Genomic DNA, 15,832 nt, shown 5'->3' on the forward strand with positions numbered 1-15,832 from the left:
TTCCTGCTCCTCTGATGCTGCCTGGCCTGCTGTGTTCATCCAGCTCTACACTTTGTTATCTCAGATTCCAGCATCGACAGTTCCTACTATCCCCAAAAGTCTAAAACTAGTTTTGTCTAGCACAGGAGCTTGAATAATGAGTGTTTTTTCCTCCCCCAATACTTCTCAAGTCTCCCGGGTGACATACTGTACACCCTTGTGTCATGTTGTTCCATCACGAGCAGTGGAACGAATTCAAGAGAACTCAGATTCAACACAACACCTACTCAAAATAGTATGGCAGACAAAACATGATTGAGTACATCATCAGCTGAGACAATAGCAAGGGCAATGTTGGACAGTTAGTGATGTAACTATGTTGCTGAGAGAAGACTGTTTGTATTTGTGGCACAATTACACACTTCTGGGGCTGTGTCTCAGCATACCTGATAATCTGTCAGAGGATAGATTACGTATGGGCTTGTTACAGCAACACAACAGTGTAATCCATAGCCATAATGGTGGCATTTTTGAATTTCCCTGGCAGAAAACTGACCTTGCACGACAGCAGTCTGGGATTCCAATGTTACACTCAGACATTGTGATGCTGCTGCTTATACTGCTAGTTCATCATTGCTGCATCATGGTCCATAGCGGCACAATTGCCAATTGGCCACTATTGTCATGCTCAAACAAACTGGCCAATTGTATGCTCATTGACATTGAAAACTGGCTTTTTGGCTTCTATCCAAATGGAGAACACATTTAGTTGTGAATATCCATCAGTGTTTTGCCTTGTGGCGCTCCGATTGAATTGTTCATTCGGATTTTCTGCAATGAATCTCTTGTGTGACTGCCCTATCGACAGCTAACCTCCCCGTTATTCTTGCCCCCTGTCTTGGTTGCAGTCCACTCAAGCCTGATGACTCATCACTTTCACATCCTATCTCTAATCTATACTCCAAGGTATGGGCAGTGTCAGTATCTAAACTAGTAACTGTAAGTTTGAAACTGAGTGATGGTTTGTCTTCATTTTCACCACTGTTTCTTTCTGTTCTTCTACTGCTTGGCCAGATTTCATTACATGGTATTTGAAAATGTAGTAGAGCAAGGGTAATATTGTCATGCTAGGAATAGGGAGAAGAAAGAAGAGGATTAGTAGGCTTTCTGCAGTTTGAAAATCTGAAGAGAAAATGTAGGTAAGGAACAAATGCAATGTAAGCAGGAGGACAGGCGATGACTATATCATTGCCTTTCATAATTCAGCTCAGATGCTGATTACAGCCTGAGTAATGGCCTGTTCTGTTTTCCCCAACAGGACATGTACATATGTCTGTACACATTATAGTCAGCTTCTTCTGCCTTCAGTTTTGTATCATCTGCTTTTGTGAAATGAAGAGTGTCCATGAGCATTATACAATCTATTTCACTGACGTGGCTGTCAGGGTTGAAAAGTTAATATTGTGTGCAACCTATAAATTATGGGGGTGAGATTCACAGCAGCATTAAGTGTGTGATGGTGAAATAAAGTATACAAAAGTTAGCCAAGTCTTGACTGAGATCAAGTGGTAGTAGATGAGCAATGGAGGTATTGAACTGAAGAATGACTGAGACTATGGTGTATGTGGAACAGCATGGAATTTTAAGGTGCATTCAGTGATCTTAACCCCATGCGAGACTGGTGAACCTTTTAGAACAATGAACAGGATTCTCGAGGTTTGAATTCTGACATAGGCCTCCGTGGCTGTCTACTTCTACTGCCTTTCGGCATGTGTCTTGTGGATCTCCTGGTCCCTGTGATATAGAAAATCTCTCCTAATTTCAATTTCCTCCACCAAAGCCTCAAGTGCAGTGTCTAATGCACATTGTGCCAGTCTTTAATATTTCCTAGGTCAGGCTCATTTCCTGCACAAACATCTGATCTGTTTCAATCACAAAACAACTCCTCTTTAAGTGGAGAAGACCAGCTTTAAGTAATCTTTTTGCTAACAAGGTATGATTTTGGGCCCCCTGTTGATGTGTGCAGCCAACGAACAACACATTTCGTGCTGATAATCTGCAGTAATGATTCAGTGAAACAGCTAGCTGATATTTGTGTGCTGTCTACATTACAGTGAAAAGGCATTATATGAGTGTTTCTTATGTGCTTGTTCATTTTTGGAAAATATATACATTTGAGTTTTTTTTCAACGTAAAATGTGTCGTGATGAGATGCTCTATAACTTTTGAAGATGGCGACGAAATTTTATGAAGGTGTTAGATAATTCAGTACTAAATGATTTACACAGCAAGTGGCTAGGATCTGCAGTGTCCTGCCTGAAATGTGGTGGGGAAGATTCAATCATTGCATTCAAAAGGGAATTGGATCATTAACTTAAAAGGAAAAAAAAATGCAGAAAGAGGTGGGGGAATGGCACTAGGTGAATTGCTCTTGCAAAGTCTACACAGACATGCCAGGCTAAATTGTTCTTCCTCCTGCACAGTAACGTTTATGATTCTACAAGACAGATATATTGTTCACTCCTGGGGCAAGCTTTGAAAGCTTAATTAGATCCTAAGGCAGGAACAGACACCATCAAATGTAGGGGATGTTCAGTACCACACATTAGGGATATTCAAGATCTGTACTAATCTAGAGTAAGAGGTTAATAAAGACTTAAAAATGCAACAAAGTGGTGGAGATTAATTAACAATAAATATTATGGAGATGGAAAGTAAAGAGAGAACAAACTAGTGAAATGTCAACAAGAGAGAGGAAAGTAAGAATTAAATCTGCCATTAATAGTTTCAAAAGCTTTACTGGTATTCAATATTACAAAAAGTGATTATATTTCCCTAATATATTACTATCACATGAGTCACAATGATAGAACTAGCTTTTAAATCAGTACCTGCGTTTCTCCTTTATGTTGCTTTTCATTATCTTCATTGAACCCAACTTTTTCCAGCATTGTGTCCATCACTTGAGAGAGCTGAATGGCTTCGACCCTACCACTGGGCTTCCTGACAAGACAGATACAATATACAAATGACATAATTATATGCAATCGGTAGTTTTGTTTTGCATGGTGGTGACCTTTTCACTCATTTGGGCCAGTATCACTGAATGCAATGGTCTCCCATACATAGTTGCCATCAAAAATTTCCAACTTTGGTACAGTGCATAGTAAGCATTCCTCTGCATTTTGGGATAAGTTGATTGATAAATAACAGTAAAACAAGAACATAAGAAACAGGGATAAAATAAGACCACATTGCCCTTCAAGACCATTCCACAATCCAAGACGATCATGGCTGATCTTCAGCTTCAAATGCACTTTCCCCTCTGCCTCCCAAAACCGTGATTCCTGGGGAGATTGAATATCTGTATATCTCAGCCTCAAATATATTTAGTATTGGAACATCATACTGTCTGGGGTACAGAATTCCAAAGATTCTCAATCCTTTGAGTAAAGAAATTTCTACTCATCTTTGTCTTAACAGCTGCCCTTTTCCTAAGCATGCCCCTAAATATATTCTTGATTCTCCAGTCATGTGAAACAACCTTTTAGTTCTAATGTCAAGCACTGACAGGATCTTGCATGTTTCTCTCCCTCTTCTAAACTCCAGAAAATACAGACATAATTCACTCAGCCTTCCAATTAGGAAAACTCTCTCAAAGGTCGACATCATTTGCGTTCCAAATTGTTTACTGTATGTTCATATTAACTTTCTGTGTTTGCTGTGTGAGTACACCGAATCTCAACCAACCAAACTGAAATTTTATATCCTGGCTCAATCAGTCACCCACATGCCACATTTTCTGCTCTTGCAGGCTCTATAAAATCCCATTCACTAAATAATCAGTGTATGCCACTACTCACATGGATGGAAATACCCTCAGTTTCTTTTCATGGTCCTGCAGCAGGGTTGTATATTTACTAGAAGAAAGAATGGGTACAGATCATTAGATACTCTGGCAGATTCTTTTCAGGTAACACTGTATTACACATAACTTAATGTGTATAAATGAGCTTGTGCTCCTTGAAGGAAGATGTACTCAAAAGGAAGCTAGGAAGCAACATCCCTACAATGTTATAGCTTGTATTAAAAGCACATTCCCAGCGTACTAACGTTATTTTTTTAGTTTAAATTACCATAATGGCAGTGAATTTCAGCATCAATGTGATGTATCATGAAGTGCAGGTGGTGAGTAGGTACCAGTATAGTTATGTAGGTAATACATGAAAAAAAGATATTCACCTCTAAACTAAAGCAAATCTTTGTATCAAGTAACTACTGTTTTAAAGGGTTACTCACTCCTCATAGTATTCTAGTCCTAGGACCCCTTTATTCTTTACAATGTGGTACTCATCTGGTATCAGGCTCTCAGGCACGTCAAGCTGCTTCTGTTGAGAGAAATATTGGCCAATGTTTTAATTTCCTGAAGGATTGGGAGTGGGGGTGTTTGGTGGTACCTAGGAAACCCGCAAGAAAGTGCAACATGTATGTCAGTGGCTTTTCAACCCACCAATGACATTACCATAGCTTTTCCAAGTCTCTTGAGCAATGGGCTGGGGCTGTGGCCAATGGCAACAGAACCAGTGAGAGGGAAAAGCATACTTGACCTCACCCTTACCAATCAGTCAGCTGCAGATATGTCTGTCCATGATAATATTGTTAAGAGTGACCACTGCACAGTCCCGTGGAAATGAAGTCCCACAATCGTATTGAACACCCTCGATTGTGTTGTGTTGTATCACCATGCTAAACGGAGTAGGCTTCAAACAGATCTAGCAACTCAAGGCAGGGCATCCATGAGGCTCTGCAGACCATCAACAGAAGCAGAATCACACTCCAACACAATCTGTAATCTCATGGTCCGACACATTCCCCACTCCATTATTACTATCAAACCAGGGTATCAACCTTGGTTCAATGGAGAGTGCAGGAGGGCATACCAGGAGCAGTACCAGACATACTTAAAAATGAGGTGTCAACCTGGTGAAGCTACCAAACAGGACAATTAGCATGCCAAACAGCATAAGCAGCAAGTGATAGGTAGGGCTAAGCGATCCCACAACCAACAGATCAGATCAACACTCTATAGTACTGTCACATCCAATGGTCGTAGACAGTTAAACAACATACTGGAGGAGGCTTTGCAAACATCCCCATGTTCAATGATAGAACAGCCCAGCACATCAGTGCAAAAGATAATGCTGTCCATGATGCTGGACATTTGAATTTAAGAATGTGGAATTGACTGCTGTGAAAAAGAAGAAGTGACTTGCCTTCCCTGAATATTCTATGCTATGAGGGACTTGTCAGGATGGAATGGCTCCACATTACTGAAGCAGCCTCAATTGAAATCTCCCGTCGGAGAGCTATTTCATTTCGTGAAAAATGAGCACAGTGACAATCTGCAAGAGATTGCAATTCATTGGAAAATCTGGCACAAATTGATTAAATTTGTAATTATTTGCGGGTGTTGGACATTAATTGGACATTCACATACATAGGAGCATACGAGAACTCCACTGATTTGGTTTGAATGTGCGTATTTGTATTGCTCGTCTCTGCAAATAAAAGCTTATGTGTATAAATACAAGGTTCCAGTTCTATCCTTCTCTGCCTGGCTGTCTAAAGGGTTAATAGTCAACACCAAAAGTTAAAACTCTCCTCTCCTGAACGGATTGCTCACACCAAGTCCAACATATTGCAGTTAAATGTAGATGTCAACTTGTCACAACAGATTTCTGGTGCGCTGCCAATTTCCCTGATTTAAATCTCTCAGCTATTCTCAAACCTACATGATCCTGCACATTAACTCTCAGTGCAATAGCTCTTAACATTAGGATCAATTATTAAATATTTGCTCCAAGCAACAGACCACAAACATTGCTTAGAGGATATCTCAACCCAATGACATTATCCTTGCCTTACAACTTTCTCCCTTTGAATTACATCAATCTTACTTGTGATGACTTCCACCAACCTCACTAAATCTCCAAAAGGAATGTGGAGTGAAGCTGCAAACCAAATACATGGCTGAATAAATCCCCAAGATGTTTGAATTTGAATCTTCATTAGACATAGACAAACACTGAAATCTGCAACATTTTAAACTGGAACTCAATTTGTCCCAGATTCGGTTCTTAGCATATCATTCAAGATTCTTAACCAGCTGTGACAAAATTAAATATACTTAAATTGCAGGGTTAAACATTTGGTTTAATAGAATAGTCCTTATTCCTGGACCCCTGAAATTGACTTAGGTACTCAGAAGACAGCTTCAACATTCCACTGGTGTACCTGATGATTGATGAGGTGTACACTGTGTTCAGGTGATGTATTGGATACCAGAGATATATCAAGGCTTCTGAATTGAACCTTGCTCAATCAGATTAAAGTTCTTGTAAAATACTGGCAGAAGACTAACTGCCTTCATAAAAATTTGCTAGAAAAGAAAACCCTGAAATATAATAGTGTTATAATGATGGCTGCAAATAATGTTTCTGCTCCCAAAACTCATTTCAAGAATGATTTCAATACGCCAGTAACATTTTAAAGGTGTCTTTCAAAAATCTTAAGATGGGAGGATATCCCCTTTTAACTAACAGTCCCTTCTTTATGTGGTAATATGTACTTCAAGTAAAGACCTCAAAAATAACAGTTGTTTCTACAATCAGTAAAGTTTATTTGACAATTCCAAAATGTAACTAAAATTGCATTAGTATCACATTGTGCTGAAGTATTGAAACGATGTTGACTGGATGTAAAATATAACAGACTTTGCCACTAAACCATCTGATATCTAAACAGAGATAGTAGATGTCGATGCTGGAGAATCTGAGATGACATGGTGTAGAGCTGGATGGACACAGCAGGCCAAGCAGCATCAGAGGAGCAGGAAAGCTGATGTTTCGGGTCGAGACCCTTCTTCAGAAATGGGGGAGGGGATTCTGAAATAAATAGGGAGGTAGGGGGAGGTGGATAGAAGATGGATAAAGGAGAAGATAGGTGGTGAGGAGACAGACAGGTCAAAGAGGCGGGGTTGGAGCCAGTGAATGTGAATGTAGGTGGGGAGTTAGGGAGGGGATAGGTCGGTCCAGGGAGGATGGACAGGTCAAGGAGATTGGATGAGGTTAGCAACAAACAACTACACCTCCCAGTCGCGAACCATTTCAACTCCCCCTCCCACTCCTTGGACGACATGTCCATCCTGGGCCTCCTGCATTGCCACAATGACGCCATCCGAAAGCTGCAGGAACAGCATCTCATATTTCGCTTGGGAACCTTGCAGCCCAAGGGTATCAATGTGGACTTCACAAGCTTCAAAATCTCCCCTCCCCCTACCGCATCCCAAAACCAGCCCAGCTAGTCCCCGCCTCCCTAACCATTCCTCCCACCTCAAGCCTCACCTCCATCTCCTACCCACTAATCTCATCCCGCCTCCTTGACCTGTCCGTCCTCCCTGGACCTATCACCTCCCTAACTCCCCACCTACATTCACCTTTACTGGCTCCAACCCCGCCTCTTTGACTTGTCTGTCTCCTCTCCACCTGTCCTCTCCTCTATCCATCTTCTATCCGCCTCCCCCTCTCTCCCTATTTATTTCAGAATCCCCTTCTCCTCCCCCATTTCTGAAGAAGGGTCTCGATCCGAAACATCAGCTTTCCTGCTCCTCTGATGCTGCTTGGCCTTGATATCTAAACGTATCAATGTGACTCACAGTGACAGGTTGTTTTTCACGTTGAGCCCGAACTGCGCTCTTGTCCATGGCTACTGACACAGGAGGTAACGACTCTTCAGAACATTTGGAATATACAGCATCACACAAAAATGAAATATCCCTGCAAATAAGATTGGGAAGAGTAAAATCATTACACAATTATCAAATGTCACAAAGGAAAAAAAAAAGCCTAATCTCTAAATAAATAATAATAAAATGTCACCATCCCTGCACTGAAGCAGGAACAAAGTCCACAGGTAAAATACTCAATTATTTGATTTTTACACATGTGAAACAAGCAGGGAGAACAGGGTAATAAATTCTGGCCCAGCCAGTGAGACCCATAGCCCAAGAAAGAACTTTAACATTTTTCTGACAATTTATTAACCAATTAACACTGCTTCTCGCTACTATTTTCATAGTATTTCAAATGCCACAGATGTTGTTGTAACATTAAATGGTCATATTTCAGAATTTCAAGGCCCTTGTCTCACAAAAATACATGTACATGTACATTTTCTAGGTCCCACTGGTTCCCATGCCAATGCATTGTCCTAAATAACCTCATCCTCACTTTCAACCCCTTTATCGTTCAACCAAGTCCATTGATGTCCTCTAACCATGTGTACCTTACTTACATTCTTTCTTTCCTTATTTTGTGCCCATTCTATACCACAATTGGTCATGCCTAATTTTCTCTGCTCCACAGGTAGTGTTCTGACTCTTGGAGCCATTTCCTAAATTGCCTCTACCTTGTTGCCTCTGTCCTCACTTCTGAAAATCTCAAAATCTTTCTCTTTCATCACCTTCCCTTGTCCTTAGTGCTCACTGTAAAGTATTTTAGCTGTGAGTGATTGTGAAGTGTAATTTGTTGTTGTCCCACCTGAATGTTTACATTTTATTCATTGGTTAATAAATAATAAAACAGAATATTGTTTCACTTCAGTAGATTTAAGTAAGCAAACAAGCATTTGTGGATGTATTCTTTCTTAACATTTACCAGAAAAATGCATGATGGCAGACATTGCAATAAGTTTGGATAGTTTCTTTCAGTGAATAATCAATCACCTCATCACTCCTGTGAATAACAAGTTCACGACAATTATCAGGGCACATGCTCCAACGATGACTACTTCTGAGGATATCAAGGACAAATCCTGAAGATCTGGACAGAACTATTTCAAATACTTCACATCAGGATGAACTCAGTGAGATGGGGCACTTCAGTTCAAGGAATAGAGCGGACTATCTATCTTGGGATGGTGTCCTGGGAATCCCAACATGGGGAAATGGAACAAGTGAACAACTCTCCTAAGTCTTTGCACATGCTGGAATGTTGTCAGCCACCAATACCATCTCCAGACAGAAGGCAAAGTACAAAAACACTTGGATGAAACCAAAGTCTAAATACTGGCAACAGATTGCCATTTTTTCAACACTCAGCAGACAACTATAAAATGATGTTATGACCACCGAGGTTGAGAGGAACAGAGTGCTCTGAAGATGACAAGATGCTGTTTTTCAGGATGAATTTACTCTTCCAATATGCGAAAGTTAAATGTGCAGTGGCTGCCATCCACAAAGTGCTGTAAACAATTCAGGGTCAGACTTGAAGTACATCTGACCTCTAAGGAAGATCTGAGTAAAGAAATGACACGGCACGCTCAATCTTCAAATTAACAGTTCTTGAACTGGGAGCACAAAAAAAAACTACCCAGATTGGCTTTATGAAAATGATAACGGAATTCAGAAATTTCTACGGAAAAACTGCAGCATGTTCAGGGAAATAAAAAAGGCATCCACCGCAAAGGAGTCACTGCTGAAGAACTAAAGTAACTTGCAACAGAATATATGTAAGATGCAAGATGCATGGTTGGCCAAACATGAACAAGCCTAGACATGTTCTGAAGAAGAGTCACTCGACCCAAAAAGTCAACTCTGATTTCTCTTCATAGATGCTGCCAGACCTGCTGAGCTTTTCCAGCAATTTCTGTTTTTGTTTACAAATGAGCCTACACTTATCAGCTTGAGCTACTATGAAGTGCTGAGCATTTTGTTTGCTCTTCCCTCATTTGGCTACTTGCCTGCTCTCAGCACTAATGGGGAATCTCTCCTGATTAGTGGGAAAGTTATTGAAGAGTGTTGAGCTGAGCACTTCAGTGGTATACCAAAATGCCCCTCCAAGTGCAGTAGCTATAGACAAACTTCTTGACTTGCCCAAATGTAGGTACTTATATGGAACACTTTGCTGTGGTGGGTGACAAAACCAACAGATTCCTACCTTCAAGGACAGCCCCAGGCTCAGGCGGGATTGCAGGAGAAATTTACAAATCTGGGAGGCTTAGCTAGCCATCAAAAACCACAATCATATCATAACATATCACAAAACATAAAATCATCCAATCAATAGTCAGAAGTCAAAAGATACTTGGATTATTCATTTGTAGAAAGGAAAAGGACAAAAATCAAAAAGGCAAAGGACAAAAATCAAAAAGGCAAAAATCTTATTGCTTGCAATAGTTGGTAAAATTCAAGCGAAAGTTCAATTTAACAGACAGGTAAGCCACATAGCAGAACATGTACTGCCAGAAAGTCAAAGGTACTTGTGATATGATCTTCACCTTTTCACAAATACAAGAGAAATGTTGCATACAAGAGATTGGACTCCACTGTGCCTTTATTGACTGGTTACTAACAATGCCTTTACTGAAAGCCTTCGACCCAGTAAATACAGATGCCTTGTGGAGAGTCTTAGACAAATTTGGATGTCTTAGCAGAGCTATCCATGTGTTTAGTTTCATGATCGAATGGTTGAAGAGTCACTGACTGGGGCGAAATCATTGGCTCCTTTGGCAAAACAGGTGGTGTGAAGCAGGTATTCTTTGCTACCTTGATTTCTGGGGGATTTGATGGGATTGATGGAATATACATTCACATCAGCACAGACGGTGATCACTTTAACCTGAGATGACTGAAATCCTCAGCTAAGATATCAGAGATGATGACATAGACTTTTTATACTTCATTTGTAGCATGTGGGCATTGTTGGCTGGCCAGCATTTCTTGCCCATCCGTAGTCGCCCTTCAGAAGGTGGTGGTGGTGAACTGCCTTCTTGAACCATTGCAGTCCACCTCCTGTGGGCTGACACACAATGCCATTAGGGAGGGAATTCCAGGATCTTGACCCAGTGACAGTGAAGGAATGGCAATATATTTCCAAATCAGAATGGTGAGTGCCTTGATGGAGAACTTGAAGGTGGTGGTATGCCCATATATCTGCTGCCCTTGTCCTTCTAGATAGAAATGTTTGTAGGTTTGGAAAATCCTGTCTGAGAATCTTTGGTGAATTTCTGTAGTGCATCTTGTAGACAGTACACACTGCTGCTACTGAACATCGGTGATGGAGGAAGTGGATGCATGTGGATGTAGCACCAATCAAGCAGGTTGCTTTGTCCTAGATGGTGTCAAGCTTCGTGAGTGTTGTTGGAGCTGCAAGTGAGGAGCATTCCATTACACTCCTGATTTGTAATTTGTAGATGGTGGACAGGCTTTGGAGAAGGTGGTGAGCTACTTTAGTTAATAACTGTGTCCTGTAAACATAGCCTTCAAAAGGATCATAGATTTTTTTCCAAAACTGCTGATGAATATGGACTAATCATCAGTTTAAGGACGGTCAAAGATACTCCATCAATAAATTTTGACTCTATCCCACCTACTACAACAATCAATGATAACAATACTGAAATTAACCTGCGGATAACTTCACAGATCTAGCATCTCCAGAAATGCATAGACATAAAAACAGCAAACAGAACCACTAAGCATACTCAGAATTTGTCCACTTATGTAAGGATTTGAGGTGGAAACAAGGTGTGCCGAACTGTGGTGATACTTACCCTCTTACATGCCTGTGAGACATAGACTACCTACTCCAAACAAATTGAGCAGTTGCAGAAATTCCACTTGAGATGCATTTGGAACATCGTAGATATCAAATGGGAGAGCAAAGTACCAACTCTGAGATACTTCACAGCAAAAATATCAAACTGAAGCACTGGTTATCAGACAGTAGACATGTCATACGTACGACTGATGACAGAATTCCTAAGGTGGTCACGTATTCAGAATGTAAACTTGGAAACCAACTGAAGGGTAAACCAAAACTATAATCAATGATTTCTTGAAGGCAAACCTCAGGAAATGCCACACATTCATAAACTGAGAGAAAAATGCACAAAAACGAACTGACGAGCAATTTCAAGTAGTGGTGTTATTTACTTCAAATGGTAAAGAACACAGGGCTAAGGGCAAAACTAGAAAAACTATGCAGTCTCAGCAAGATCAGACAATTCATCCTTGGCTGCACTGTGAAAAGTCATACAGTGAGGTTCGGTGATCAAGTTAGAACAATAGATGACCCTATGCATGCAAACAATGGCAATGACTGATTATCAAGGGAAACCGAGCATGACAAGATGAGCAACATCCAGGACATTTCATTTACCTATTTAATATATTTCTCCACATTGACTCTGAATGAAGAGTGTACATTCAGAATTTAATAACAAACAAAATCTTACACAAAATGAATTTGCTCTAAATCCCTGAAGTACACTGCACCTTTCAAATATAGTGCAATATATTCTATGTAAACCTCCTCACTTCAGAAAGTTCTATGGACATACCTTCCACCTTGAGCCAGTTGGACAGGCTGATCTATCAAGTACTTGAATTTTGTTCTCCGAATTGGGTGATGCCACACACGATCAGTTGGTCGGATGCCGTGTATCTGTGGAGACAGAGAGTATGAATCATTTGGTGTGGGGCATAGCACTGTGTAACTGGAATAAATGAATGTACCAGAATAACTAAAAACATGCATTTTATTTTTCCTTGACTATTTAAACAAGCTTTACATAAAGACTTCTTTCTAATAAACCTGTGACTCCCATTCCTCGATCACTATCTGCTTCCTGCCTCTCAGTCAGTTTTTGGATCCAATGTGCCACTTTGCATTGGATCCCATAGGCACTTACTTTCTTGAGCAGAGTATCAAGAGGAACCTTATCAAAATCCTTGTTAAGGGTCATGTAAAGCAGATCAAATGCATTACGCTCATCAATCCTCCTGGTTACTTCCTTAAAAAATTTGATCAACTTGTTAAATGCAACCTTCCCTTAAAACCATGCTAACTATCCCCGATTAATCCATAGTTCTCCATGTGTAAATTACTATTCTTCAAAATTCTTTCTAATAACTTCCCCATCACCAAGGTTAGACTTAATGGCCTGTAATTTTCTAGCCTATTCCTTCCTCCCTTTTTTAATAATAGAACAATATGAATAGTCCTTCAATGCTTTAACACCTCACCTGTGATCAGATAGGTTTTCAAAATTACTGCCTACGCCCCTGATATCTTCTCTCTTTCCCCCCTGAACAGCCTGGAATATATCTCATTTGGATCTGCAGATTTACCTATTTTTAAGGCTGCTAAACCAGCTAGTACTACTTCTAACTATTTGTTAATTTTTTTCTAATATTTCATGGCCCTCTAGCCTGATGTCTGTACTGATACAATCCTTTCTCATTGTGAAGACCAACGTAAAGTATTCATTGAGGACTGTGCCCATGTCTTCCAGGTCCACACACATTTTATCTCTCTGGTCCCTAATGGGCTCTGCTCTTTAAATATTTTAAAAACCCATTTGGATTTTTCTTTATTCTCCCTGCCAATGCTTTCTCTTGCATTCTCTTTGCTTTCCTAATTTCCTTTTAAAGGCCCCCTCCTTGTATCTCATTTTTAAAAAAATTAAACCAAATCTTTATAATCCTTGACATCCAGGGTTCTCAAATTCTGGTCCTACCCTGGAAGCTGCCAATTCTGACTATCTTTCAACCAAGTCTCAAACAGAGTTTTAATATCATGCTGCCTATTTGTGACCTCAGCTTGTCCATCATTCTAATGGTGCCTCCACCTTAAATTGGGGCAGCAAGTTGGCTCAGTGGCTATCAGTGCTGCCTCACAGCGCCAGGGACCCAGGTTCAATTCCAGGTGACAGTCTGCGTGGAGTTTGCACCTTCTCTGTGTCTGCATGGGTTTTCTCTGGGTGCTCCAGTTTCCTCCCACACTCCAAAGGTGTGCAGCTTAGGTGGATTAACCATAATAAATTGCCCATACAGTCCAGAGATGTGTAGGTTGGGTGGATTAGATGGGAAATGCAGGGTTACAGGGATAGGGTAGAGGCATGGGAATGGGTGGAATGCTCTTTGGAGGGTTGGCGTGTACTTGTTGGGCTGAATGGCCTGTTTCCACACTGTAGGGATTCTTCTATGATATACCTCAGGCTCCTTGCATTAAAATACATTCCACTTAGCTTTACTAAACATATTTCTTTCTTATCTAACCTCTGTTTCCTCTGCCTTGCAAACTCACCTACTTGCGTTTTAACTTCTAATTCCATCTAAAATTCTCTCCTCACTGAATGATTTGTCAAAATACCAACTCCCTGCTGATCTAGGTTAAATCCACCTCAATAACATTAGCAAACCTCCCTGGAGGATGTTGGCCCATTCCTGTGCAGATGTAACCGGTCCAACTTGCACAGTTCCCACCTTCCCAGATCTAAAGTCCTCCATTCTGTACCATCTCTCCAGCCATAAGACATAGGAGCAGACATAGGCCATTCAGCCAACCAAGTCTTTTCCACCTTTCAACGAGATCATGCATATTCTGATAATCCTCAATTCCTGCCTTTTCCCCATTGCCCTCAGTTTCCTTACCGATTAAAAATCTGTCTATCACAGCCATGAAAATATTTATCCAACCTTAACAGCCCTCTGTAGTAAAGAACTCAACAGATTCATAACCCTGAGAAATGAAATTCTTCCTCATCTCAGTCTTAAATGTGCAACTCCTTATTCTGAGATTTTGCCCTCTGGTCCTAGATTCTCCCAGAAGGGGAAACAATCTTTGCATCTACAACAAAAGGACTACATCTTCTTTATTCCAATGAGTACAGGTGCTATCTGTTCCACTTCTCCTCACAACACAGTCTCTCCATACCTGGCTTGAGCCGAATGAACCTTCTCTGGACTGCCTCCAACGCCAGTGTATCTTTCTTGAGATAAGGTGCACAAAACTATGCAAAGTATTCCAGCTGTGGTCTGACTAATGCCTTATGATGTTTTAGCAATGCATTCATCTGCTCTATCCTTCTATTCCTACACTCACTTCTATAAGACATTTGAAGTAACATAGAGCTTAGTACCTTTGAAGTTCTGCTTTTCAATTTCCAACCTAACTCTCTAAAACTGCTTGCATTATCTCACTTCTCTTTCTTTCCACATCATAAGTCCCAACACATACCTTTGATAGTTCACCCTCCACTTTCAGAATATCCTGCAGCCAGTATGTGATATTCTTGATCCTGGCACCCCAAAAGCAAAATATCATCCATAGTCACGTCTATGGCCACAAGAAAACCTGTCAGCTCCACTCACTAATGAATCTCCAACTGCCATTGTCCTTCCTCACTTCTTCCTTCACCATTGAACAGCTGGACTACTCACAGTGCTATTGCCTTGGTTCGGGCTAGCCTCCACACAAAAACTGCCATGTTTAACCTTTTCCTTAGCTGAGAAATGGTCTGTAAATGAGATGCACTTGGGGATTTCTCTCAAGATCTGCTTGGTCCCCTTCTTCTGTGTGATGGTAATCCATATACATTCTGTCTGCACTTCCTTAAGCCTGCAGTCCACTAACCTCTCAGCTTCATGAATAAGAACATAAAAACATAATAACCAGGAGCAACAGGAGGTCATCTGGCCCTTCGAGCCCACTTTGCCACTCAATAAGATCACGGCTGATCTTCTGAGATAATAGGAACTGCCGATGCTGGAGAATCTGAGATAACAAGGCGTAGAGCTGGATGAACACAGCAGGCCAAGCAGCATCAGAGGAGCAGGAAAGCTGACGTTTCGGGTCTGGAGCCTTCTTCAGAAATTTCCCTTTCTGAAGAAGGGTCCAGACCCGAAACGTCAGCTTTCCTGCTCCTCTGATGCTGCTTGGCCTGCTGTGTTCATCCAGCTCTACACCTTGCTATCTATGGCTGATCTTCTCATGGCCTCAGCTCCACTTAC

General features: G+C 40.9%; 1 protein-coding gene across 1 annotated transcript in view; it reads right to left on the reverse strand.

Annotated features, from left to right (window-relative positions):
- The window catches only part of axdnd1 (axonemal dynein light chain domain containing 1), a 134,046-nt gene that overhangs the window by 96,645 nt on the left and 21,569 nt on the right, over positions 1-15,832 (reverse strand). Inside the window, exons 5-9 of the mRNA XM_048602234.1 lie at positions 12,379-12,482; positions 7,694-7,814; positions 4,279-4,367; positions 3,843-3,899; positions 2,871-2,982 (exon numbers count right to left, since the gene is read on the reverse strand). Of these exons, the coding sequence (XP_048458191.1) occupies positions 2,871-2,982; positions 3,843-3,899; positions 4,279-4,367; positions 7,694-7,814; positions 12,379-12,482 (483 nt within the window). The remainder of the gene's footprint in view (positions 1-2,870; positions 2,983-3,842; positions 3,900-4,278; positions 4,368-7,693; positions 7,815-12,378; positions 12,483-15,832) is intronic.

Source organism: Rhincodon typus, chromosome 10, assembly GCF_021869965.1.
Source record: "Rhincodon typus isolate 14 chromosome 10, sRhiTyp1.1, whole genome shotgun sequence".
In the NCBI taxonomy this organism is placed as follows: domain Eukaryota; kingdom Metazoa; phylum Chordata; class Chondrichthyes; order Orectolobiformes; family Rhincodontidae; genus Rhincodon; species Rhincodon typus.